Below are 25,443 nucleotides of genomic sequence, written 5' to 3'. Positions count from 1 at the left end.
CGCCATTAAGTAAGTACAGTGGTCCTATTAACATTCAGTACCATTTCCCCCCTTCCACAAATAAGACCCTAGACAATAATGACAATGATCATTTTCCAAACCCTGTGATGTACCACTGTCAGCCCTTTATAGTCATCTTATTGAACTTCATGTGTTCTTCACAGTAACCTTGCCAAGTAGGTACTGCTACTGTCCTCCTTGTCAAAAAGTTAGGTCCAGAAAAGTTAAGCACCTTATCCAAGGTCATATAGCAAGAAAGTGGGGGAGCCAGACTCAAAGCCAAGCAGCTTGGCTCTAAGCCTTGTGCTTTTAACCACTCTCCTTTACAAAAGTTATGATGTCAGCAAAAATTTAGACATCACGGACCTAAAGGTAGCCCAGGGATAAATACCTGAACAAAAATGATGGTAAAAAAATATTTAGTGTTTCCTTCCTAACACAGTTTTCAGTTTTTTTTTTTTCTTAGAACCTTCAGAATCAAAGATATAAAAGAAAAAATCTTGGGAGAAGAGTAGCTAGGAGCAGCTCCCGGCTTGCCCCAGGTCACAGTGGCAGTGGTTGTGATCTGTCTTCCAATTCCCATTCAAATATCCCTGAATTTGCCTTGGTTACCCTGAGTCATCTGGAGCTAGAATCCAACAAGGTTGCAATAATTTCCTCTACACAGTTGTGCCGTGTGGACAATGGGAGGCCCTGCTTTTGACATGTGGTACCTTTTTAGCCTGCTGGCTAAGGCTACAGGAATCCAGCTGTGTTTTTAAAATATATTTATATAATAGGAAGAAAAAGACAAGAACCACACACAGCATCAATTAGCAGGAATAGGAAAAAACTGACATTTCACTCAAGTGCTCTTGTTATTCAAAGTTTACTATATCCAGATGTGGACACTCCACTCTCAAAACAGCTTCAGGCTGGGGCTAGGTCTTTGTCTGTGATGATAGTCAGAAAACTGAGAAAGACCTTGTTAGTTGACCTTGGAAAGGTCATCACCCCATTCCTTACAACTTCTTGCTCCATTTTTCCATTTACTCTCCCACTCCTCAGCAGACCTCTTCTCCACAGTCACCTCTCGGTGGCCCCCGCTCTGCTCCTCCCATTGCTGAGTCTTTACCTATTATGTTCTGGCCAAAGTGCTCTCCTTCCACCTCAGCTCCTCAACTCAGTGCCTCATCTGCACAATGCCAACTTGCACCATCTCACTCTCAACTGGAACTTCTAACATTTGCCATTCGCTGCCACTTGGTTCTTAACACTTTACTGTACAGTGTAAGGATGCCAAAAACGCAAGAAATATGCCAAGTTTCTCCCACCCTGCGGCTACAGTGGGTGATGTTAACCAACACCAGCTCTTTTTCACTAATCAATGAGATAATTCCAGAATCCTGCTTTTTTAAAAAAACTTTTTGAGATAGGGTCTTGCCCAGGCTGGCCTCAATCTGGGAATCCTCTTCCCTCTGCCTCCTGAATGCAGGAATTATAGGTGTATACCACCACCACTGATTCCAGAATCCTCCCTGAGATAGCACTCATCCAGTCACCTCTCATAAGCTATAGGTGGTACCAAGAGTAAAAGGTGCTTGTTTTATAGTAGTAGGATCAGCTCCATGTCTACAATCATAGCTTCCTAACAGCAGAGAGAATGTTCATGCTCCCAACTCACTGCTCAGGTTTCTCTGTCAGGCTAATCTTCATGTTAGTACCCAGTACAGACTTAGCTGGTTAACCTCTGCATTTTGTTCCTAAGGATGGGAATGAAGCAGTGCAAAAGTGGAGATGGCTGGTGGCTTGTACAGTGGAGAACATGGAACAGAAGGCAAAAGATTCCACTCAGGAGACAGTCGAATCTCCAAACCAGCTGGAGCTCTGGAGAGTTTTTATTTTAATCATTCATATACTCCTCCAGGAGCTGGACACATATGTATTTGCTATTTCAGAGACAACCCAACAAGTGAGATTATAACTAATTAGGAGCATACAGCATCAAGAAAATTTTCACTGAAAAAAGTTCTAAAGATCTACATTTCGCAAACTGTCCACTAAGTTACTTTTGGCCTTGTCCTCTTGTGTAGATGAGAAATAAAGAAGTTGAGGAAACCTTCCCCGCCCTGCCATGTTCTACTCTGCGTCAGTATGCTTCCATACAAGATGCAGAAAGAGTAGCCCATGTTTCACAGATAAAGAGTAAAAGGCACCCCAGTGGGAATGGATAGGTTTATTACTTTTGAATAGATGAGCCAATCCAACCAAACACTGTGCAAGGCTCAGAGTATGAGATACAAACTTTTTCAAAAAATGTTTATCATTTCTTCCAAGCATCGAATACTAATCTGAGTTTTGGTCAGATCTTCGTGTAGGGCTCCTGGAAAAAGGAATGCATGGCATAATGACCTAATGACTGGAATCACAAGGAAGTTTTTTCATACCCTAAAACAGGTACTGTGCAGTTGGACAGTTCCTGCCATTATGGTTATGTAAGATTTTAATATTAGGGAGGAGTAGAGCAAAGGGAATATGGGAAGTCTATACTATTTTTGAATCTTTTCAAAAGTAATATAATTTATTCCAATATATAAAGTAAAAGGCAAGAAGATAGTAATGTCTATAACACATTGAATAAAACAGGAATTCATGAGCTGTACTGACACAGTTAAATGAGGAAGAAATTCTCAGTGTGATGTCTTGTGACTATAATTCCAGCTACCAAGGAGGCAGAGATCAGGAGGATCTGTGTCCCCCTCTCAACCAACAAGGTGGTCCATAATCTTAGATCACATGCTTGTGATTCAAGATATGAGGGAGGTACGAGAACCACAGTCTGAGGCTTGCCCCAGACAAAAATATGAAACCCTATCCAGAAAATAACTAAAGCAAAAAAGAACTGTGGATGTGGGTCAAGTGGTAGAGTGCCTTCCTACCAAGCAGGAGGCCCTGAGTCCTAGCCTCAATACTGCCAAAAAGAAAAAAAAAAAAAAAAAAGAGAGAAGTAAAAGCTTTTTCTTAAAGTATAATACCAACAGATAAACGTAAAAGAAATGATGGAAGTGGAAAAAAATTACCATTTGGCAACCATCTTAGCAATGATTCAGGCGAGAATTACCAATGGATGGTAAAATAAGTAAGGGAAACATGAGGAAAAATAAAAGTTTTACATTTTCTCTGAACACTTGTTAATTACTTATTAATAAATAAGAAACTTGGCAAACATTGATACTAAGTAATAAAAATGAACATCTTGAGATATGGGACACACTGACAGTATGTGTTCTTAATATGAATTACTAAGAGGAACACAGAACCTCCTTCTGTAGAGATCATGAGGAAACTTGACAAGTCCAAACACATTCCACAAAATAATTGGCCTATGTGCTTCAAAAATTTCAAGGTCATGAATGACAAAGAGATGGTATTACTCTGCAACCTGTGATCCTGGGGTGGATCCTGATCTGTTTACAAAACATGACTGGGACCACTGGTGAGATGGAATGGGGTCTATGGATTAAATGGTAATACTGTATCATTGTGAATTCCCTGACTTTGATGATTGCGCTGTAGTTATGTAGGTTGGGTCCTTGTTTTCAGGACATGTATACTGATATGTTAAGGAGTAATGGCATACCTTTTCTGTGACTTGAGAATTCAAATGGTTCAGAAAAGATGCATGTGCATATACATGTGAGCATGTATGTGTATGTGAGAGAAGGGAGAGATGAGTAACCAAGGAGTCTGGCTGAAGAACACACGGGAACTCTATATACAGTTCTTCTCACTCTTCTGTAAGTTGAAATTAATTCAAAATAAACTATAAGCATAACTAGTTGCAGAGAGACCCTACACTTGACAGATCCAGAAATGGGGTGGAGAGTTCTGCTTAAACAAAAGTTATCATAGGGAACTCAGGAGATAGGAAGAAAGAGTCACCACTAACTTCCCTGACTGAGAATACCACAGGATGACGTGAAGGCAGGGATGATGTAGAAATCTCTTCCATAAGAGTTAGCCATAGGAAGCTGGGCACCAGTGGCTCATGCCTATAATCCTAGCTACTTGAGAGGCTGAGATTGGGAGAATCATGGTTCAAGGCCAGTCTGGGCAAACAGTTTGTGAGACCCTATCTCCAAAATGACGAGTAAAATGGACTGGAGGTGTGGCTCAAGTGGTAGAGTGCCTGCTTTGCAAGTGCAAAGCCCTGAGTTCAAACCCCAAAAAAAGAAGTCAGCCATAGGAAATCACTACTATTCTCAAGGAGCAGATATACGCATGTCCTCCTTGAACATAATTAAGAGGGAGAAAATCTATAAGGACATCTTAGCCCAATCTGCTACCAAGGTGGCAGTAGGAACCTACTTCTTGTGTCCTTCTTGGGTACTGGCTCTGCAGCCCTCCTACTGCTGCTTGGCTTTTGGCTGGAGCAGGTTGGGAAGCTGAGCAGGAAACCTGCAACACTAAGGCAGCGAGCGACCCACCCACACAGGAATCACAACAAGATCACGGGGAGGGCAGGGCAGGCACAGTTCTTGAGCACCATTTACTGATTGCCAAGGGCCACGAATCATCTTGTTTTGCCCTCACTACAAAGCCTGTGACATTATTAACTTCATTGTAGAGAGGACGAATCAAATTGGAAGCTCTTAAGTAGCGTACTCAAGTAGCAAACTAGCTCTGCTAGTAAATGCACAGCTCTGTGTGGCACCAAGACCCCTGCTCTTTCCACTGTGCTGGGTTGGGTCTCTGTCTTCTGGGAGCTTGTGATAGGTCTACAATTTTTCTCTGTTGCAGATATCTGAGTCAGTGCTACAGCAAGATGGTAACTGCACAAAATCAGTCCCCAACTGACTTACTTTGCAAGCTTAAGGATTCTCTGACTAGAGGGAGAAAGTGCTTCCTAAAGCCCCTTGAAATTGTACTCAAAACTAGTATGTGGGTATTACTGAATGGTTTTTATAAGAAGATCTATGGTTTTCAATGGGTTCTATAACTTACAGAAGGTGAACTGCTTCAGGCATCATTTTGTCTCTCTTCTTTTTAATTCTCAAGTTCTTGCTGCTCACTCTGTACCCTCCCCTGGTGAGCTCCTGCTGCTTCCCTGGAGCTTGGAAACATCTTAGTGAGACCAGACACAGGAAGAATGGCTAGAGATACATCTTTCACAGAGAGGCAAAGAAGCTGAGGAAGGAGGCCTGGTTCTTTGTCCAAAGTATCATGAATGATGAAGGGACTTATATGAATCAAGGCCATGTGAAAAGTGGACACCAGAATTATTACATTAAACTGATGAAAACAGATACAACACTTCATTTTAGCCAAAAGGCTGAGAAGTGATCCAGAATTAATATCATTCAGAAAAGTGACTTTTTAGACCCGGGAGGCTTAGGGAAAAGACGTGGTTGTCTCAAATATACGCTTTATACCCTGGGCTCAATAGCTTTCAAGCCTTTTGGAAATAAGAATTAGAAGAATTTGGGGAACTGGGTGTGATGAGGTAGGAGGTTCTCAAATTCAAGGCCAGCCCGGGCAAAGTTACAAGACTATATCTCAAAAACAAATGGCATTCCCCTCCCTCCAGGAAGGCACACCCCTCCTGGGTGTGGTTCAAGTGGTAGAGTTCCTACCTAGCAAGCACCATGCCCTTTAAAAAAAAAATCTGGGTAAGAGATGAGGCTCTAGCTGAAAATAGTCACCCAGGTAGGCTGCTTGAAGACCTGTTACCTAACAGGTAAACAGTCCTTTCTCCTGACTCTCAGAGGTATCTTATGAACTTCCTAGGAGAAAACTTTTTGATGTTGTTTGCTTTGCATTATAGGGCCTGGAATATGCTAGGCAACTGTTCTACCACAGTTACATCCCTAGCCTTTTTAATTTTTTTTTTTTGAGACAGTGTCTTGCTAAGATGCCTAGGCTGGACTTGAACTCACTACATGGACCAGGATGACCTTGAACTTATGATCCTTCTGCCTCAGTCTTCTGGGTAGCTGGTATTATAGGTATGCACCACCATGCCCAGCTTGGCTTTTTTTGTTTGTGTGTGTTTTGAGATAGTGTCTCCACAAGTTGTCCAGGTTGGCCTTGAACTCACTGAGCTCAGGCTGGCCTTGAATTCACTATCCTCCTGCTTCTGCCTCTTGATCCTGGATTACAGGTGTGTGCCGTCATGCCCAGCTTTGTTTTGATTTTAGAGACACGATTGCACTATGTTGCCCAGGATGGCCTCAAATGATGTTCCCACCACAGTCTCTCAAGTCATTAGGGCTATAGATGCATGGCACAGTGCTTGGCTGGGGGGAACTTTTGTTTTGTGATGTCAGAGATGGAACCCAGCGCTTTGCATATGGTAGGCAAGTGCTCTACCACTGAGTTACACCCCCAGCCTGGGGAGGGAACTTTCTGAATACCAAAGACAGGGTGCTCTTGAAGTATAAAACAACAATAGTAACAATTACTGTGATTCTGCTGAACATATGCCTACTGAACTGAGAGGAGGAGAGAAAAGGAGCTTTTTTTTTGGAGGGGGTTATTAGGGGGCCTTGTTTTTGTTAATATAGATCGTATGCAAAATTTTACAAAGTTTATTTTCTGGGATTTTAATATGCTGTATTTGGTAATAATAAGAAAAAGAGTAGAAGAGAAGGTAGAGTTTTGACTATAATCTACAAAATCAAGTAGGGGAATAATGATACTGCCCCAAGTAGTGATTCTACTTTAAACATTTTCTTAATCCCATGGTTTGCCCTGAAAACGTATTTGAAAATAAGAATTTTCTAACCCATGACAAATGCATTAGAAAAGAAAAAAAATTTTAAATGGGACTGGGCAAAGTGGGGCCTAAATGTTTTCCCAGAGAAGTACCCTCAAGAACTTTCTCACAGCTGCTGTCATTCTCCTGTGTGAGCCACTCTGCCTTTCTAAATGCATCTGGGAGGCCTCGCAGCCCAGGCCAGCCTGTCCTGGGCAACTTGCCCTGCTCCAGAAACCCAACTTTTCCAAAATCTCTTATAGCACGAAAAGACTTTCAACAGTTACTCTGGCTGTGGGGTCCTGTTCCTCTGTTAACAACCCCACATCAACAATGGTCCCTGGAACATGAATAGCCTCTTCTGGCTGTGATAAAACTGGGCTGTTGTAAGCTGATTTCCAAAAATTTTGGAGTCTGTGAGTTTGTGAAAAGCATGTATAGTAAATGGATGATCCATAAACTAAGAATCCATGATTCCATATTGATATAAACAAACAAATGAGGGAGAAGGGAAAACTCTTCCTTACAGTAGAGGAAATGATGGAAACAGTCAATCAACATTAGGCAAACACAGCAGTAATAACTGCTTCAGGCAAGAATCATCACTGGGCGCTGGTGGCTCACGCCTGTAATCCTAGCCACCTCAGTAGGCAGAGATCAGGAGGATCACGGTTTGAAGCCAGCCCAGGCAACCAGTTCTCGAGACCCTATCCTGAAAAAACCCTTCACAAACATAGGGCTGGTGGAGTGGCTCAAGGCGAAGGCCCTGAGTTCAAGCCCCAATACCACAAAAAGAAAAAAAGAAGAAAAGAATCATCAAGGGATGCTGATGAGTGAGCAAAAGTAAAGATGATAAGCAGGATATTTACATAGTCTCAAGGTATTCCCCAAAAGATACTTAATAATCACAAAGAGAACAACAGTACCTTGAGGGGAGAAAGCTAGCAGGCACCGCCTATGTAAGTGATGCAAGTCAACATCAGCAGCAATAGGATAAGTCACCCAGGCTATGCCACCTGGTGCAATGCACCTTCAGAGTACTGGTATTACAGACTGTGACACCACACTCAATTCATAATCTGGATTTAATAAGGAAGAAACATCAACTGAGTGCAGTGAAGTGAGCCTATAATCCCAGGTACTCTAGAGGCTAAAGCAGGAGGATCCCTTAAGCCCAGGAGTTTGAGACCAGCCTAGGTAACACAGGGAGACCTGTTTAAAAAAACCAACCAACCAACAAACGAAAAAACAGAAAAGAAGAAGAAACATTAAACAAACTGGAATTGAGGGTGTTACACAAAACCATGGTCGATACTCTCTAAAAGTGCTGACATTATGAAAGACATAGAAAAGATGAGGAAGTAGGGGGCATTAAGGAAATTACAGATAGCTGACAGCTAAGTACATGATTATTAGGTACTGGACCTGAAAAAGGGACATTAGTAAGACAATGTTGACTTCTTGATTTTGGTAACTATGATTATATAACATTAATAATCTGGGGAAGGATGGAATTTTTTATCTTGTTTTTGTAACTTTTTTGACAGTCAAAATTGTTTCAAAATGAAAAGTAAAATCTAAAAAAAAAATTTTTTTTGGTGGTACTGAGGTTTGAACTCAAGGCCTCATGCTTGCCAGGCAGGTGTTCTACCACTTGAGCCATTCCACCAGCCCGAAAAATAAAATTATACTTGAAAACATATACTTTAGAGATTTACAGTGCCTGACACTGTAAAGCTTTGTGGGCTGACACATGTCAGGGCTCAGCAAGGGCTCCATACTCACATGGGAAGGGTTGGGATCCATATGGAAGCTTATTATAGTCAAACTCAGGCTTCTGAGAGTTAAAGACAAAGTAAACGATAACTCTCAAAAGATACAAAAATGTCCTAAGTGACCCTCCAAGGAGGGTCATCCTTCTCCAGATTATATAATATTATATGTTAAGCGGGGGGCGGGGGGTGGTGGTTAGAAATGTAGGCAGAAAACAAACAGCAAATGTTCATCACTTACTTGTCCTGGGATTCAATGTACACGTAGAGATGAGGCTCAAAACATTTGGAAACAATGCCATGGAAGGGATTGTCTGGGGCTTTAGGCTTCTTTGGCTATAAAGGAGAGGGAGAGAGAGAGAGAGAGAGAGAGAGAGAGAGAAGAAACTGTATATTTGCACAATCTTTGCAAATTCTCAAGCAATTTCAAAGACCATGGCTACGGATAAGAGAACACTCGATGTGACGGAAGTGGAAACACTCCCTATACTGTGATTCATCCTGGTCTGTGAACAAGACACCAGCTTTTCAGCACCGTTTACTTGTGTGTATGATGAAAGATTTAATTCTACTTTGATAACATGCATTTTTAACTTGGAAGCTAGTCATCATCTGACTGATGTCTTAAAATTTTAAATCCCGGCTAATAACAGACCCTTGTACTTGTATGGTGCTTTAGCATTGATAAAGTGTTTTCACACAATCTAATTCTAATATTCACCATTTAGTAACTGCTATTTTTGTGGGTCAAGCACTTCAATACTAAATAACATCTCATCTATTCCTCACAATAATCTCATGTAGACTTACATGTATGAAACCTCAAGAAATGGAGGTCTGGGGTCTTAACAGCCCACCCAAAGGCATGTAGTGAAGCTTTCTCTTTCCTAAACTGGAATTTTTTCTATTACATTATTGTTTTCCTGTACTCTTTCCTATACTGTGAGCATTATCAACAAATAGTTTAAGAAAAAGAAGGGTGTGGGACCAATAGAGGTTGCCAACTTTTTTTCTATTCTCACCACAAATTCCTAAAATAAAGTAGTTTATATCCCCAAATTTTGTAAGAATAAAATGGCAGCATAAAGGCATATGTTTCTTGGAAAGGATTGCAGGTAACCTTATGTGGTGTGGGGATGGGGGAATAGCTTGTCTTTATCTTTTACTTTAGACTAGATGATGCTGATCTCCATATTAATACTTGGAAACCACCAATAAACAGGTCACTAGGCAGGCAAGCATTTAAAAACCGTATTGGCTATTTAATTCCTTCCCCAGAATCTAAAAAATAAACAAGGGTCTTTCTAAAAATTACTTTCTATTCTTAAAACATGTCAACTCTATGGTCAAATGTCAACAGAAGGACTCTAAGCCAAAGGCACCTTGCTGGTGTTAATAGCAAAGTACACACTGGCTATCACTTGCACACCTCGACATACTTGAAGTGAATCATTCACAGCCATTTTCATTTTCTTGTGGTGTGGGGACTGTATCAGGGGCTTGCATATACTAGGCAAGCACTGTAGTGAGTACTTTGTGAGGAATGACTGACATATAAAAGGCTATATATATTGAATGTATATATTTTCATGAGTTTGGGGATAAGAACACATAATTTATATATCTCAGTAAGTTTGGGAATAAACTAGTACTACCACCAAAGCCCTAAGTACACCCATCACTTCTCAAAGACTCCTCCCATCCCCATTCTATTATTATTATCATTACTATGTGTAGTAAGAATACTTAACATAAGCTCTAGCTACTCAGGAGGCTGAGGCAAGATTGCTTGAGCCCATGAATTCAAGACCAACCTGGTCAAAATCTCATCTCAAAAAAAAGTTGTGACAAATACTTTTTCCTATCTTTTTTTTTTTTTTTTTTTTGGTGGGACTGGAGCTTGAACTCAGGGCTTCCCATTTGCAAAGCAGGCACTCTACAACTTGAGCCACATCTCCAGTTCATTTTGCTTTGAATATTGTGGAGATGGAGATCTTTTGAACTATCTGCCCAGGCTGGCCTTGAACCATGATTCTCCCAAGTAGCTAGAATTACAGGAGTAAGTCACCAGCACTCTGCTTTCTATCTTTTTGTTTGTTTGTTTATAAAACATTGCAATGGTTAAAAACATCTGTAAAAACTAATAGTAATCACCAAAAATTAAATGCCAACTTTAAACACATCCCATCCAATCTCACACTCAGCTCTTTTCCCTTTTCACCTTCTAAGAGTTCCATGTCTTTAAACTTTTGGCAACATTTCTAGGAACTGTGGCCTTTTTAACAGTAACTACAAGCTGGGTTACCTGCTTGCTCTCATCATCTGGAAGCTATTGCCAAAGCCAGACCCTCAGCTGAGAGTGCAAGAGGGCCTCAGAGAAAGCACAAGGCTGAGTCACAGGGCTCAGTGCACAGATGCCCTGGAGCTTTTCTGTGGTTCTGGGAGTTTAAAATTGAGGACCCAAATGAAGAATGCAGGTAATAAGTGAGTAGTCCTCATCCGTTTGTTCTCTTTGCTAAGTCAGTTTTTTATTTTATCTTTTTTGATAAAGTGACTTGAAGATAAACAGAAAAATGTCATTCAATTTGTCTGACTTTGTAAGATCAGATAGCCTGACTTTATATTAACTTTATATTTGAAAAATATGGCCATTATATATAGGTAACTTCTTAGGAATTAAGATATAATCACAATTACTTCTCTCTCTCTCTTTTTGAGACAGGTTCTCTCCAGGCTGGCTTCAAACTCACTATGTAGCCCATTCTTCGGCCTCAGTCTCTGAGTGCTAGGATTATAGGCTTGTATCACCACACCCAGTTTATTATTCCTTTTGTTAAAATTTCTTTTCTTCCTTTGAAGAAAATATTTACACTTCTGCAGAATAACTTCTGGTAACTATAAATGAGAGTTTACATAACATGGAATGTTCTCATTTATTAAATCAACATGTATATTTTGTACTTGGCTTCAATGCCTTACTATTTTATGTGCACTTTCCCAACTATTGACAATGTTTTCATTCATCACCTTAAAATGGCTGCATTATGGAAGATAGTCTATAGATTAGAGAACAGTGTTATACCACATTAAACTGTCTGGTTTTCCTCTATGCTATTGTAAGTGAATGTCCTTCTCAGGAAATACATGCTGACATATTTAGGGGTAAAGGACATTATGTTGTCTAAAACACTTCCAATGTTTGAGGTGATGGGGACGGAGGAAGAACTAGGAGGAAATGATAAAGTAAATGTAGGAAAACGTTAACAATTGCTAAATCTAGGTGAAAGGTATTTGGAAGTTCCTTGTAATAGTCTTTCAACTTTTTTCAAAGTTTGAAGTTATTTTTTTTTTAAAGGAAGGAATAAAAACCAAAAATTTGGGGGAATGGATGCTCTGTGAGAAAAATCACACACAGCTGGGCACAGTAGCTCATGCTTATATCCAGGAGGCAGATTGGGAGGATTGAGGTTTGAGGCCAGTCCAGTTAATAAGACCTCATTTCAACCAATAAAAACTGGACTCAATCCCTAGTCTGTCTGTCTGTCCGTCTCTCTCTCTCATCCTCCCTCCCTGCCTCCCCGCTCCTCTCTCTCTCTCACACACACAAAGAAATGCTCTGTCACCAACAGACCCTGGCTCAGAAGACAACACTATGTGAAAACACAGGTGTGCAGACCTGAGTACAAAGGGGTGTGCGAGGTGGTGGCCCAAACAATGTACACACGTGTGAGTAAATGTAAAAACAATAAGAAAAGGGGGGATGGATTGATTTCTCCTGGTTGTGATCATGGACTACATTCTTTTGTTAGCTGTCACCATTGGGGGAAGTTGGAAGATGTGCACACAGTACCTTTCTGTACTATGTTCACAATTTATGAGTCTATGATTAGTTCAAAGTATAAAGGTTTTTTGTTCTAGTTTGTTTTGTTTTTGAGCCAGAGTCTTGTATGGTCTCAAGCTCCTGGGCTCAAGGGGGTCCTCCTGCCTCAGCCTCTCGAGTGGCTAGGACTATAGGTGTATGGTCCTATGTCTGACAAAACATAGCTTTTGGGTTTTTTTGGCAGTACTGGGGTTTGAACTCAGGGCTTTGGGCTGGTCAGGCAGGTGCTCTACCACTTGAGCCATACCCCCAGCCCTTTTGGCTGCAGGTATTTTTCAAACAGGGTCTCTCATTTATGCCTAGGCCAGCCTGGATCACCATTTTCCTATTTACACTTCCTGAGATGACAGACCCACGGCACCATACCCAGTTTATTTTGGTTGAAATGGGGTCTCTTGAGCTTTCTGCCAGGCAATCCTCCCAGTCTTTACCCCAAGTAGCTGATTACAGGCATGAGCCACGACACCCAATCAAAACAGTTTTTTTTCAACAAGTGACTCCAAAGACCTGGACCTTGCATGTGAAGAAATTTTAGGGAATATATTAATGTATTTATTTTCTTAACAGTTTCTTTCTTTTTTTTTTTTTTTGGTGGGATTGGGGTTTGAACTCAGGGCTTCACACTTGCAAAGCAGGGAGTCTACTGCTTACCACACCTCCAGTCCATTTTGCTCTGGTTATTTTGGAGATGGGGGTCTCATGAACTTATTCCCAGACTAGCCTCAAACTGTGATCCTCCCAATCTCAGCCTTCCAAGTAGCTAGAATTGCAGGAATGAGCCACTGGCACCTGGCTAGTTTTCTTTTTATGTACACCTAAAAGCGATACATGATTTAAAACAAAAAATCTGTCTGAATAAGTCTAAAAGGCTTATTGGTAAATATAAAATACAGACCCTAAATGACAAAAGAAAATGGCTTATGATATTCCCAAGCTCATCTAGATCAGTCTTCACAGTTCCCATCTTGATGAGGCCCCACAGAATAGTCAGAGCTGCATGACCAGACAGGACTGGAGTCCCAGACCCACACATACCCTACTCCATCCACTAATGGGGCTTGGCTGCAGTGAGGACAGGCCACTTGGTCCTGACAACACAGTACCTAAGTCTTCTTGCAGTGTTTTCAGAGGGAGAAGAAGCAAGAGGAGAATAATGGGAGAGTGTGTCTAAGTTTCTTTTTTCTTACTTTTCTCCCCACAGGGCTTCCTTTTGCCTATAGCTGCTTTATGAATGTGCTCATGTTTAGCTAGTAGGTGTTGGAATTTCAGCTCAAATTGGTGTCTTCTTTTGCACTATGCAGTTTCCCAGAGCACTGATGCTCAGCTTAAAGAATACACTAAGTCATTTAGCAGTGGCATTCAGGCTGGATTTCTACATGTGTGAATTCTGTCCAAAAGCTGCAGATGTTTAAGCTATTTCCTCCTGCAGTTTGATGGAATAATAAAAGGTTACTGTTGTCACAGTAAGGAGGTCTGCAGCTGGTCCCATTTCCTTTTATTACTATCCAATGTAAACAGATTAAATCTAACTGCTTGGATCACCAGAAGGGTACATTTTAGAACCAGAAATTCTTAATTTCTTCTCTCTCCTTCTTTTGGTACCCTTGGTCCCTTTTCAGGTGGCTTTACATATAATGTATTAATATCACCAAGAATATCCTGGAAACTAATTGTTCAAGCCCTCCGAAACTGAATACCACTTTTCAAGTTCATGCTCCCTTCCCAACAGCCAGGCATAAACTACAGTAATGAGCAGGGACTGACCCTTACCTTGAGGACCAACTGCTTATCAACTGCAGCAAGGTAATGACTTGGGTAACCCAAGCCAATAGGCAGGGGCCTTCCCCCAACCACCTCTGGCTGATTCCCTGCTAACATCCTGTGGAGCCCCTCTCTACCCCAGAAGGCCTCCTGCTCACCTACCCAACTCCAGAAGCCAACAAGCTTCTGAGAAGAGAGAGATCCCAGGGCTCCACCTAACCAACCTCAGGCAAGAGAGTACTGATGAGACAGTGGGAGGTTGGGTGACATGAAGGGAAGCATTAGTGACTAGGATGTGAGTTTTAGTGCTAAATGAGGACCAGCCCATGAATTACTGATGGATCATCTAGTTCAGGGGCTTTTGTTTAGCTTAGATTTTTTGTTTTTTCCTTTTAAAACAGATATAAAACCTCAGATTCAAAAGAAATTTTATGGACTGCATGACTCCAGTGGTAGAGTGCCTGCCTAGCAAGCTAACGCCCTGAGTTCAAACCTCAGAATTGCCAAAAAAAAAAAAAAAAAAAAAAAAAATTTACCTGGAAGTCCACAACAAAATGACTCAGAATAGAACTCTCCTAACTCCCACAGTGATATCTGTTAAATTGGTCATGGAAGAATACAATTTGAAAACCATTAGCCTTCTCTAAAGATAAAACAAGCAAGGATGTCCAGAGAAGGTCATATGATCAGTTAATGGCAGGTCAGAGGCTAGTATTTTCTCCTGGCAAAGCTGATTTTACAGGCAATGGGGGCTCTGTCATAATTCAGTGTAATGACATCCAGAATGAGAAGCACTGAGCATGATAATGGCAGCCACTAGCACCGGGGAGATGTGGCACAACTGCACAACACAAGCTGCTAGGATGCAGGTGGCCCAGTAACAGTGGAAGACACACCAGAAGAATGAGACTTCTCCGACCTGAGTCCTTGTTCCTACAATGGGAGAGCTGCACTTCTTTTTTTGTGGGATTGGGGTTTTGAACTCAGGGCTTTGCACTTGCAAAGCAGATGCTCTAGCGCTTGAGACAAACCTCCCATCCATTTTACTCTGGTTATTTTGGAGATGGGGTCTTGGGAAGTATTTGCCCAGGTTAGTCTCAAACAATGATCCTCCCAATCTCATCCTGCCCAAGTAGCTAGGATTATAGGCATGAGCTACCAGCATCCAGTTTGAGAGCTGCTCTTTTGAGAAATCTTTTTTTCTCCCATACTAGTCCATTATATGATGGCTTTAGACTAACTACATCTATTCTCACACATCTCTGGGATACAGCCTCAAGATATCCCTTCAGTTTTGTTGATTCACTTTTATTTATGAGTATCACTTCTAGAGCCTCTAGTTTTATTCATTGCTATGTAGTCTAGGTTGGCCTCAAACTTATCACACTCTCAACTCAGTCTGCTATGTGTGGGAATCAGATGTGTGTCATCATCCCCAGCTTGGCTTCCACTTTTCTTGTGATGCTGGTGATTGAACTCAGGGCCTTTGCATGCTAGACAAGCACTGTACAACTGAGCTACACTCCCAGCCCCTGGCCTGCAATTTTTAATGAGACATGAAGGCATAAAAAAAAAAAAAAAAAGAGCCCTGGGAACCTGGGAAAGGAATCCTAGCTTCTGACTATAGATCTGGCTTCTCATCTGAGCTCCTCTACTTAGAAACTATGTAACTCTGGGCAAATGGTTTAGCCTCTTGAAGCTGCTGTAGTTTCATCACCTATAAGACAAGAGGCAGGCATTGTGGAAGCAAAATGAAATAAAGCATGTTAGATTTTTAAGTTATAAAGCACCAAAAAATGTGAGCTCTACATATTATTACAATTATGTAATCAATGGACCAGACACATTTAAGTGCTTCTGGGAATTTTGCTCTCTTGACTCTGCCAGCATTGCATGCCTGCCCTCACCATGCTAGGAATGCAGGGTTAGCTGTGAAGTGTGTGATTATGGGTTTCCCAAAGCTGGTCTTCCCAATCACCTCCCTTTTGATGGTGTCTGGAGCAAAACAATATTGTAAAATAATCCTCTAGCAGCCAAGTGTGGAAAATTAAAAAGGATCACTAATCCAAAAGGGAAACAGTCTGATTTATTGCTCTAATCTCTCTTGCCATAAAATGGCAGTAAAACAAAAACACCATTCTGCAGAATGAAGGAAGAAGAAATTTAGAGTTGAACAGAAAAGTCTGAAGGAAATTAAAAGCACTAGTGTGCTCTGAAAAGTAAATCTCCAAAGATGCTATTGGTTGCCTTGATATTTCCAGGTCCCCCAACAGCTTCTAGACCTAATGTGATCAACTTATGCTACAGGGAGGCTTCTTCCAGCCCAGTTAGGTGCTGCTAACTTCCCCAGGATCTTTCAGCCTCTCACATCATCATGGTACCAGATGAGAATATGATGGAAATCTATGCTGATGGGCTCTTAAGATGATGAATGAGGCAGAGCAAAATTCTGCCAGCCTAGCCACATGATTAAGCTTCTGCGTGGTGCTAAATGCTGCAGAGGAATCTCTTTGGGAGCAGAGAACAGAGGCAGGAAGGGCAGCTTTTTTCCTATTTTCTGAATATACTTTCGCATAAGGACCCTCCATAAAACCCACCACCACTGTGATCTCTGAATGTTGTTAACAGGAAAAGGACTGTATCTAAAGCAAGCCAATCCATTTTCAGAAAGGAATATCAGATAGGTTACATGCAGCACAAGTGAACTCACTTGGTCTAACTCTCCTTTCTCCATTCCCAGCTCTTCCATTTCTGGTGTTGCTTCATCTTCCAGGAAGGGATTGGTAGACGGTGGTGGGGATTCAAGTTTTTTCTATTAAAAAGACATAAGAGACATATTCTGAGCATATTTGAAAGCCTTCTAATGATCTGCTTTTTCCAAATCTCTCCAACAGCTAAGTCATGAAATCTGATCTCATGAACAAGAATGGAGGCAACATGGAGTATATTCTCACCCTCAGGCCTTCACATTAATTTCTATCTTTTAGAAACTTTATTGCCTACTCTTTTCCAGTTCTAATCCTGCTACAAGTCTCACTTATCCTTCAGTCTTCAACGTGAAGATCTTCTTCTGGGAAGCCTTCCTCATCTATCAAGTTTGGGTAAGATGGCCCTGCCAGGTGTTCCCACCCCACCATGTATGTTCCTATCTAGGTGTTTATTAAAATATTGCAGTTGCTCATTTGTGTTCTTCCCACAAGACTCCATGATGGCAAGGATCATGTCTGTCTTGTCCCCATCCTATCTTTGTGCCTGGCATGTAAAATATGCTCAATAAATTTGAATGAATCTATAAGGAATATAAATGTGAACGAATCCAATGCCAGATGGATGTGAATTCAAGAACAAATTGCAAAACGAACTTCATGTGTTCTAGATTACATATATACACACACACACACACATATATATATATATTTTTTTTTTTTTGGTGGTACTGGAGTTTGAACTTAGGGCTTCATGCTTACTAGGCAGGTACTCTATCACTTGAGCCACTCCACCAGCCCTTTTATTGTGTTTGTTGGTTATTTTTGAGATAGGGTCTTGTGAACTATTTGCCTAGGCTGCCTTTGAACTGCGATCCTCCTGATCTCTGCCTCCTGAGTAGCTAGGATTATAGGTGTGAGCCACTGGCACTCAGCTGTGTTCTAGATTGTAGACAGAAGTCCTTTCCCAAATAAGTCCCATTACAATGACCACAACAGAAACCATCTCGAGAAAAACTACTTCCCAGTTCCGGAATGTGATGATGATTTCAAAATAGATCATTGAGTGGGATCACGGGCTAGTGGAAAGTTGAGAGTACAAGACATGGGTTCAGTTCTAATACTGCTGTGTTGGCCAAACTGTCCAGCTTCTCTGAGCCATGGGAGCTCCATCTGCTGAATGAGGCTATAGTCATAGGACTATGTGAAGGATCGGATATAATAAAATGTGAAGCCCTGTAAGAAGCACTTGATATACAAGAGGGTCACTGATGATCCTAATTCCAGTGCAACTACAGATCTAGACAGCTCTTTGGAATTTTTTTTTTTACAATTTTGACCTAGTGATTCTGTTTATGCCCTGGTGTTAGGAGTTTCAGGAGAAAAGAAGTCAAGTAACAAAAAGGATAAAAGGGTTTAATGCCAGGTGCTGGTGGCTCATGCCTGTAATCCTAGCTACTCAGGAGGCAGAGATCAAGAGGATCGAGGTTTGAAGCTGCCCAGACAAATAGTTCATGAGACTCTATCTTGAAAAAACCCATTACAAAAAAAAGGGCTGGTGGAGTAGCTCAAGGTGTAGGTCCTGAATTCAAACCCCAGTACTGCAAAAAAAAAAAAAAGTTTTGTTGGTGCTGGGAATGAGGTGATGAAGACAAGAAGCTAAGTGGAGAGGGAGTTTCTAAATGTATAAACCACTGGAGCAAGCTGAACTAATCCCTAAGCCAAAAGGGACAGCAGATGGACTACCGTATGAATGACTGCCAGGTGCCAGAATATCATCTGAAGGCATTACAGACAAAGCAAAACCTAAACACAACAAGCAAAACCACACTGAGTCTGGTTTGGGCTTTAAGTTACACTTATTTAAACTACTCAATTCTTACCCAAAATACTTGCAGGATCTTCTGTAGATACAGAACGGCTTTCATGCCTGAAGAAAGCTTTGTGATGATGTATTAGCTCAAGGTAATCATTACCTGCTATTGGGGGCAAGAATTCTACAAATATACAGACATTTTTAGAAAGCAATTATTTCTAAGCTTCAGTTGTCTTTTTTTTTTTTTTTTCCCAGCACTGGGGCTTGAATTTAGGGCCTCACACCTGAGTCATGCCCCCAGCCCTTTGTTGCTCAAGCAATTTTTCAGATAGGATCTTATGCTTTTGCCCAGGGCCAGCCTTGGACCATGATCCTCCTACCTAAGTCTTCCAAAAAGCTGGGATTACAAATGTAAGCCATCGCACCCAGTTTCAGTTATCTTTTTAAGAGCTGCTGGTGTTTTAGGGAGAGTGGAGTAGTAAGAAAAGTAAGCTACTAAGCCTAAGCTTCAATAACTGGGCAACATTGCAAGGACTCATCTCAAAAGAAAAAAAAAAAAAGCAGGTAAGAGCGCCTGCCTAGCAAGCGTGAGGCTCTGAGTTCAAACCCTAGTACTACAAAAAAAAAAAAAATTAAAAGAACCCAGCAAAGTTATTAGCATTAAATTCCCAACTTTACTGGCTTTAGCAGGTTTGGGGATCACACAATTGAGCTGAATCACTCTGGTTCTGAAACTTTTGCTGTTCTGTGGATACGGAGAGCAAGTCAATTAGCTAAAGTTAAGGCTTTGTTCAAAACCATTCACTGACATAAACAGGATCCGAATGTTTGAGTTAAATGTTCCTCACCCATTACTAAGTCCACTAGGGTTTATAAAAACATGTTGCCATTTCATATCAGGTGGACTTCATTTTTAAAACTTAATAACAGGTCTGAAACAAGCTGAGGGGATTCCTGGGCTCTCCTCTCCCTGGTGCAAAGCGTTGAGTGAAGAAGACAACATAAAAGGCAGCACTGAACAAGCAGAACAACATCTGAGGCAATGTAAGCACAGGCCATTTGTCAGTGCTGCCTGGCCAGAAGTTTGCCAGGTTTCCTTCCTACTTCCACAGCCTACCCATTCGCACACTGATAAAGTTACTGCAGGCATTATGGAAGGTGGGAAACCCCCAGCCTGTTCACTTAGGACACACAGTATGAAAGAAGTGATTCATTCCTTTATCATCCACTCAACAGACAGGTGTGATGTGACTCGAGGAAAGCCATGAGCAAGGCAGACCTACTCTGCCCTCATGGGGTTCACAATCTATTAGGGGAGACAGGCTTTAACCAAGTAACCACACAAACATGTAATATGGGCCTTGAGGAAAAAGCAGTTAGGAAAGCCTGCAGGAGAGGTCAGGGAGAGCCTCCCTAAGAAAAGATGTCTGAGCCAGAACTGAGAGATGCCCCAGAGCTATGTATCCAAGGGGGACAGGAAGTGTGGGGTGGGGCACAGCTTTCTAGACACAGGGAGAAGCATGTGTTTGTTATTTGTTCAATAATTACTTCCTGAGCATCTACTCTATTCCAGGCTCCTTCCTTGAACCAGGGATGCAACAGGAGTAAGACAGACAAGTGAGGAAAATACAATTTAGAAACTGGGAGGTTGGGGGAGAGTGGGAAGTGCTTCTTTACATAGGATGGTCAGGGAAGGCCTCTTTTAGGAGGTAAAGTTGATCAAAGATGTAAATAAGGAAGAAGGATCTAATTAGACAAAAACTAGAGACTCACATTCTTAGGAGAGGATCTGGTGCAAAGGCTGGACAGAACCTGGGAAGCACACAGATAGTGGCATGGGGTCAGAGCCGTAGAGGAGCCCAAACACATGGCCTTTTGTGGGCCATGGTAAGATGCTCTTCTTATTACAAGACAGCAGTGGGGGGCAGTAAACAGGGAAATGATAGGATCTAATTTGGATTTTTTTTTAAGTGAGATCTTTCTATGTTGCCCAGGTTGGCCTTGAACTCTTGGGCTCGAGTGATCCTGCTCGACCTCCTGAGTAGCTGGGACTACAGGTGCATGTCTAATAAGGATTTTTAAAATATCATTCCACTGCCATGGGAGAATGGCCTATATCAGAAACAAGAAAACCAGTTTGTGAGGCCACTGCACTGTTCCAGGCAAGGGCTTATGGGGGGCTGGACTAAGCTGGGGACATATATAAGGGAGAGAGACACTGGGACTTGCTGAGAGCAGATGTGAAGGAAAAGGAAAGAAAGCAGTTGAGGATCACTCACTGTCCTGAGCCTCTGCGTGGCTGGACTGCCATTAATGGAGATGGGGCCCCTGTGCATGGTGAGGACACATGCTTGGGATCTGACCGACTGGGTTCAAGTCCAAGCTCTACCATGTAGGAGTGTTACTTAATGTCTGCAAGCCTCAGCTCTCTGTTATCAAGCAAAAGAAAAGCAGCTCAACACACCTTCTGGCATACAGGGAGAGCTCACAGGGAAAGGCTGAGTAAGTGGAGGCTTTCCTAGTGCTTAGGGATGAGGAGTTAAATAAGGCAGAATTGTGCACTTCTTTTTCTGGTGGTTCAGGGGATTCAAACTCAGGGCCTTGTGCTTGCTAGGCAACACTCTACCACTTGAGCCATACCTGAAGCTCTTTTTGCTTCAATTATTTTTTGGATAGGGTCTCATATTTTTTCCCAGGGCTGTCCTATATACCTTGATCCTCCTACCTATGCATCCCACATGGCTGGGATTACAGTGTGTGTCACTATACCCAGTTTATTTGTTGAACTGGGGTCTTGCTAATTTTTGCCTAGGATGGCCTTGAATCACAATCCTTCCAATTTCATTTCCCAAATAGCTGGGATTTCAGGCATAAACCACCATGCCCAATGTGATAGGGTCTTGGCCCAGGCTGGCCTCAAATTCAAGACCCTCTAACTTCTGCCCCACAAGTGTTGGTATTACAGGTATGTGCTACCTGCCTAGCTATTGTGCCCTTTTTAATGAAACAACTCATAAAAGAGAAATAAGAGCACAGGACTGAAACCCTAATAAAACAGTTTCTTACAACCAGCAGGGGCATCATGTCCCACTATCTTGTCTCTCAGGGATGTCTCCAGGAAATGAAAATTGATGACAGGCCAATCAACTTACCAATATGAAGGCACATAGAGCTGCTCCTCCTTTTCCAGCCTACAATAAGCCCAGCCACTGTGCACGTACCTGCTGGGAATGCTATAATAGAAACCCAAGGTGTGGATGCAGCTTTCTGCTTTTTAGGGTGCTACATTGCTGCTCAGATTAATTCGCTATGGCAAAAGAACACATCTTTGTGGACAGCAGCTACTGGCACAACATAGCCTTCATACAAGAGCCCTGTTGTCACAGCCAACCAGGTCACACTTCTCCTTCCTGCCTTACAGCTGTTGCAGACCACAGAGAATTACTAGTTGGAGTTTAGATTTCAAATTAACTCAAATGACATATTCCATGAACTTTTATGCTGCTAAATGAAACCAAAAATTTGCCAAGAAATGAACAATTTTTAATTTTAAAAGAATTCATTCTTTTGGCTATGATGGCAGTTGATCTCAAGTCCATACAGGAAGACAAAATTCTTCATATAGCAAGTTAATTCCCACTGATTAAATCATATGGATTCCCAGGACCTCCAAAACAGTAAGGGCATAGGATAGCCAAGCCGTCTCGTTTACTCTGGGCGGAGTCTGGCTTTAGTCCAGCGCATTTCTGCATCTGCCTGCACAAATCCCTTTTTGAGCCCTTGCTGGACCCGTCACATTATCAAAGAAGGATCTCTGAAATTTAAGACTAATCTTTTTCCTTTCCTTGGAGGTGCAAGCTTTGAGGTATGAGACGGAAGTTCCATAATTTCTACTTTTCTTGTTCCATAAACGCTTTACTCCAGCCCAGTCCCTGATCTGTCTTTACAGGATAGCCTGCAGGCTTCAGCAGTCAAGGTTATTAGCACGGGGCTATGCATACCTGGTATTTGCTATCATGGGGACAACTCTTGCTACCACATGCTCATATCTTATGTGGGGCACTTATTACAGGTTTCTTTCTCCTACTATATCATAAGCACCTATCTGATTCCATTTCTTATCTTTTTCCAAGCTCCTGCATAAAGAGAAAGCTTGAAAAACATTTGTGAATAAATGCTGGTTAAAGGAGAAGCCCTCAAGAAAAAAATCCTTCCATGTATATCACCCTATACCAAGATTAACTCAAAATGGATCAAGGATCTTAATATCAGACCCCAAACTCTTAAGTTGATACAAGAAAGAGTAGGAAATACTCTGGAGTTAGTAGGTATAGGTAAAAACTTTCTCAATGAAACCCCGGCAGCACAGCAACTAAGAGATAGCATAGATAAATGGGACCTCATAAAACTAAAAAGCTTCTGTTCATCAAAAGAAATGGTCTCTAAACTGAAGAGAACACCCACAGAGTGGGAGAAAATATTTGCCAACTATACATCAGACAAAGGACTGATAACCAGAATATATAGGGAACTTAAAAAACTAAATTCTCCCAAAACTAATGAACCAATAAAGAAATGGGCATGTGAACTAAACAGAACTTTCTCAAAAGAAGAAATTCAAATGGCCAGAAAACACATGAAAAAATGCTCACCATCTCTAGCAATAAAGGAAATGCAAATTAAAACCACACTAAGATTCCACCTCACCCCTGTTAGAATAGCCATCATCAGCAACACCACCAACAACAGGTGTTGGCGAGGATGCGGGGAAAAAGGAACCCTCTTACACTGTTGGTGGGAATGTAGACTGGTACAACCACTCTGGAAAAAAATTTGGAGGCTACTTAAAAAGCTGGACATCGATCTACCATTTGATCCAGCAATACCACTCTTGGGGATATACCCAAAAGACTGTTACTCCAGAGGCACCTGCACATCCATATTTATTGCGGCACTATTCACAATAGCCAAGTTATGGAAACAGCCAAGATGCCCCAGCACTGACGAATGGATTAAGAAAATGTGGTGTCTATACACAATGGAATTTTATGCAGCCATGAAGAAGAACAAAATGTTATCATTCGCTGGTAAATGGATGGAATTGGAGAACATCATTCTGAGTGAGATTAGCCTGGCCCAAAAGACCAAAAATCATATGTTCTCCCTCATATGTGGACATTAGATCAAGGGCAAACACAACAAGGGGATTGGACTATGAGCACATGATAAAAGCGAGAGCACATAAGGGAGAGGGGTGAGGATAGGTAAGACACCTAAAAAACTAACTAGCATTTGTTGCCCTTAATGCAGAGAAACTAAAGCAGATACCTTAAAGCAACTGAGGCCAATAGGAAAAGGGGAACAGGTACTAGAGAAAAGGTTAGATCAAAAAGAATTAACCTAGAAGGTAACACCCACGCACAGGAAATCAATGTGAGTCAATGCCCTGTATAGCTATCCTTATCTCAACCAGCAAAACCCCTTGTTCCTTCCTATTATTGCTTATACTCTCTCTACAACAAAATTAGAGATAAGGGCAAAATAGTTTCTGCTGGGTATTGAGGGGGGGGAGCGGGAGGGGGTGGAGTGGGTGGTAAGGGAGGGGGTGGGGGCAGGGGGGAGAAATGAACCAAGCCTTGTATGCACATATGAATAATAAAAGAAAAAAAAAAAAAAAAAGCCCTGACCCCTCAAGACGGAAGGGGACTGACAATCAGCTACTGTCACTGTGACAGTGGTATACCTGTTTTCTACAAAAAAGCATTGTCTTTGCAAACTGAAGCGAGTTTGTGTGGGTTTTTCAGTTTCTGAACAGTTGCCCTGCTCACCAGCCCTAGTGTGTCTATAGGGGGTCCTTCCCTGCCCACAATATTCTAGCACTTTTGACCTCTGGGTGTGGGGGTTTGAGCAGGTGAGATCTTTAGTGTGTCCTGGGACAGACCTACATTTACAGGCTACCCTGGTCATCAGACATAACAGAGCCATTTGCTCTCCTGTGATCCCAAAGCTCCTCTAAATGTAAAACAAAACTCCACCAGAGGTAGGATCCAGCCAATGGAGGAGAAGATTGGCTCAAAGCAGGCACTTGGAATAAATGTTATTCAAGCATCCTGCATTGGGACCTGTTTCTTGTCTGGTGAGCTGGATTACTGGCCCACAGAGCCTGTCTTATGCTGTACGAGGCCTGCCCTACCAGAGACCATGGGAACTTAGGGGCTGCTCCTAGGTTAGAGCCTGGGCTCAATGCTTAAACCTCCTTGTCCTCAAGCAAGTCTCTAGAGCTGAATCCAACATTGTTTCTGCTTAAAAGCAGCCTAGAAGCATGGCTTGGGTAGGACAAGGAGGAAACCAGTGTGAAGAAATCAGCAGGGGCTTCTCAGGAGAGACCATGTTTCCTTCAATGGTATTTCTGTTAACTCTTCCTTTTTTCTGACTTGCATTTTCTTAAAGGACATTTTCATCTGTTGCATGGAATATTTCTCCCATTACTAAAAACAAATCAGTTTAGAACACTATGCAGAAAAGTATCTATATATTTTATTGGTTAAGTATGGAAAGAGTTGTTTCATAGTTCCTTTTGTATTTTATTTTAATAAAGTTGCGAGAACCTTGTGATCTTGCCTTAAAACTGAGCTGTTGCCACCACCACTCTTCAGCCCGGAGTCCTGAGGGGCTGGTCAGCCCCTGATTCACCTATGCTGAGGTAGGTCTTATGGGGCATCATAGGACTAGAAAGATGGGAGCTGGAGAAGGTAGTAGAGGTGAGGGATGAACAA

At 41.8% G+C, this 25,443-nt stretch overlaps 1 protein-coding gene, 1 non-coding gene and 1 pseudogene across 2 annotated transcripts in view; all 3 read right to left on the bottom strand.

Annotated features, from left to right (window-relative positions):
- Positions 1-25,443, bottom strand: part of Vps53 (VPS53 subunit of GARP complex) — a 122,688-nt gene that overhangs the window by 44,357 nt on the left and 52,888 nt on the right. The window contains exons 12-13 of the mRNA XM_020157928.2: positions 16,857-16,958; positions 8,747-8,841 (exon numbers count right to left, since the gene is read on the bottom strand). Of these exons, the coding sequence (XP_020013517.1) occupies positions 8,747-8,841; positions 16,857-16,958 (197 nt within the window). The remainder of the gene's footprint in view (positions 1-8,746; positions 8,842-16,856; positions 16,959-25,443) is intronic.
- Positions 5,205-5,323, bottom strand: LOC141414222 (U2 spliceosomal RNA; annotated as a pseudogene).
- On the bottom strand, positions 8,330-8,402 carry Trnaa-ggc (transfer RNA alanine (anticodon GGC)). The gene has a single exon. It is a non-coding gene; the product is annotated as a tRNA-Ala (tRNA).

This window comes from Castor canadensis, chromosome 11 (assembly GCF_047511655.1).
Source record: "Castor canadensis chromosome 11, mCasCan1.hap1v2, whole genome shotgun sequence".
Lineage (NCBI taxonomy): Eukaryota > Metazoa > Chordata > Mammalia > Rodentia > Castoridae > Castor > Castor canadensis.
The sequence above is the reverse complement of the archived record's forward strand: the minus strand, read 5'-3'. Positions and strand labels throughout refer to the sequence as shown.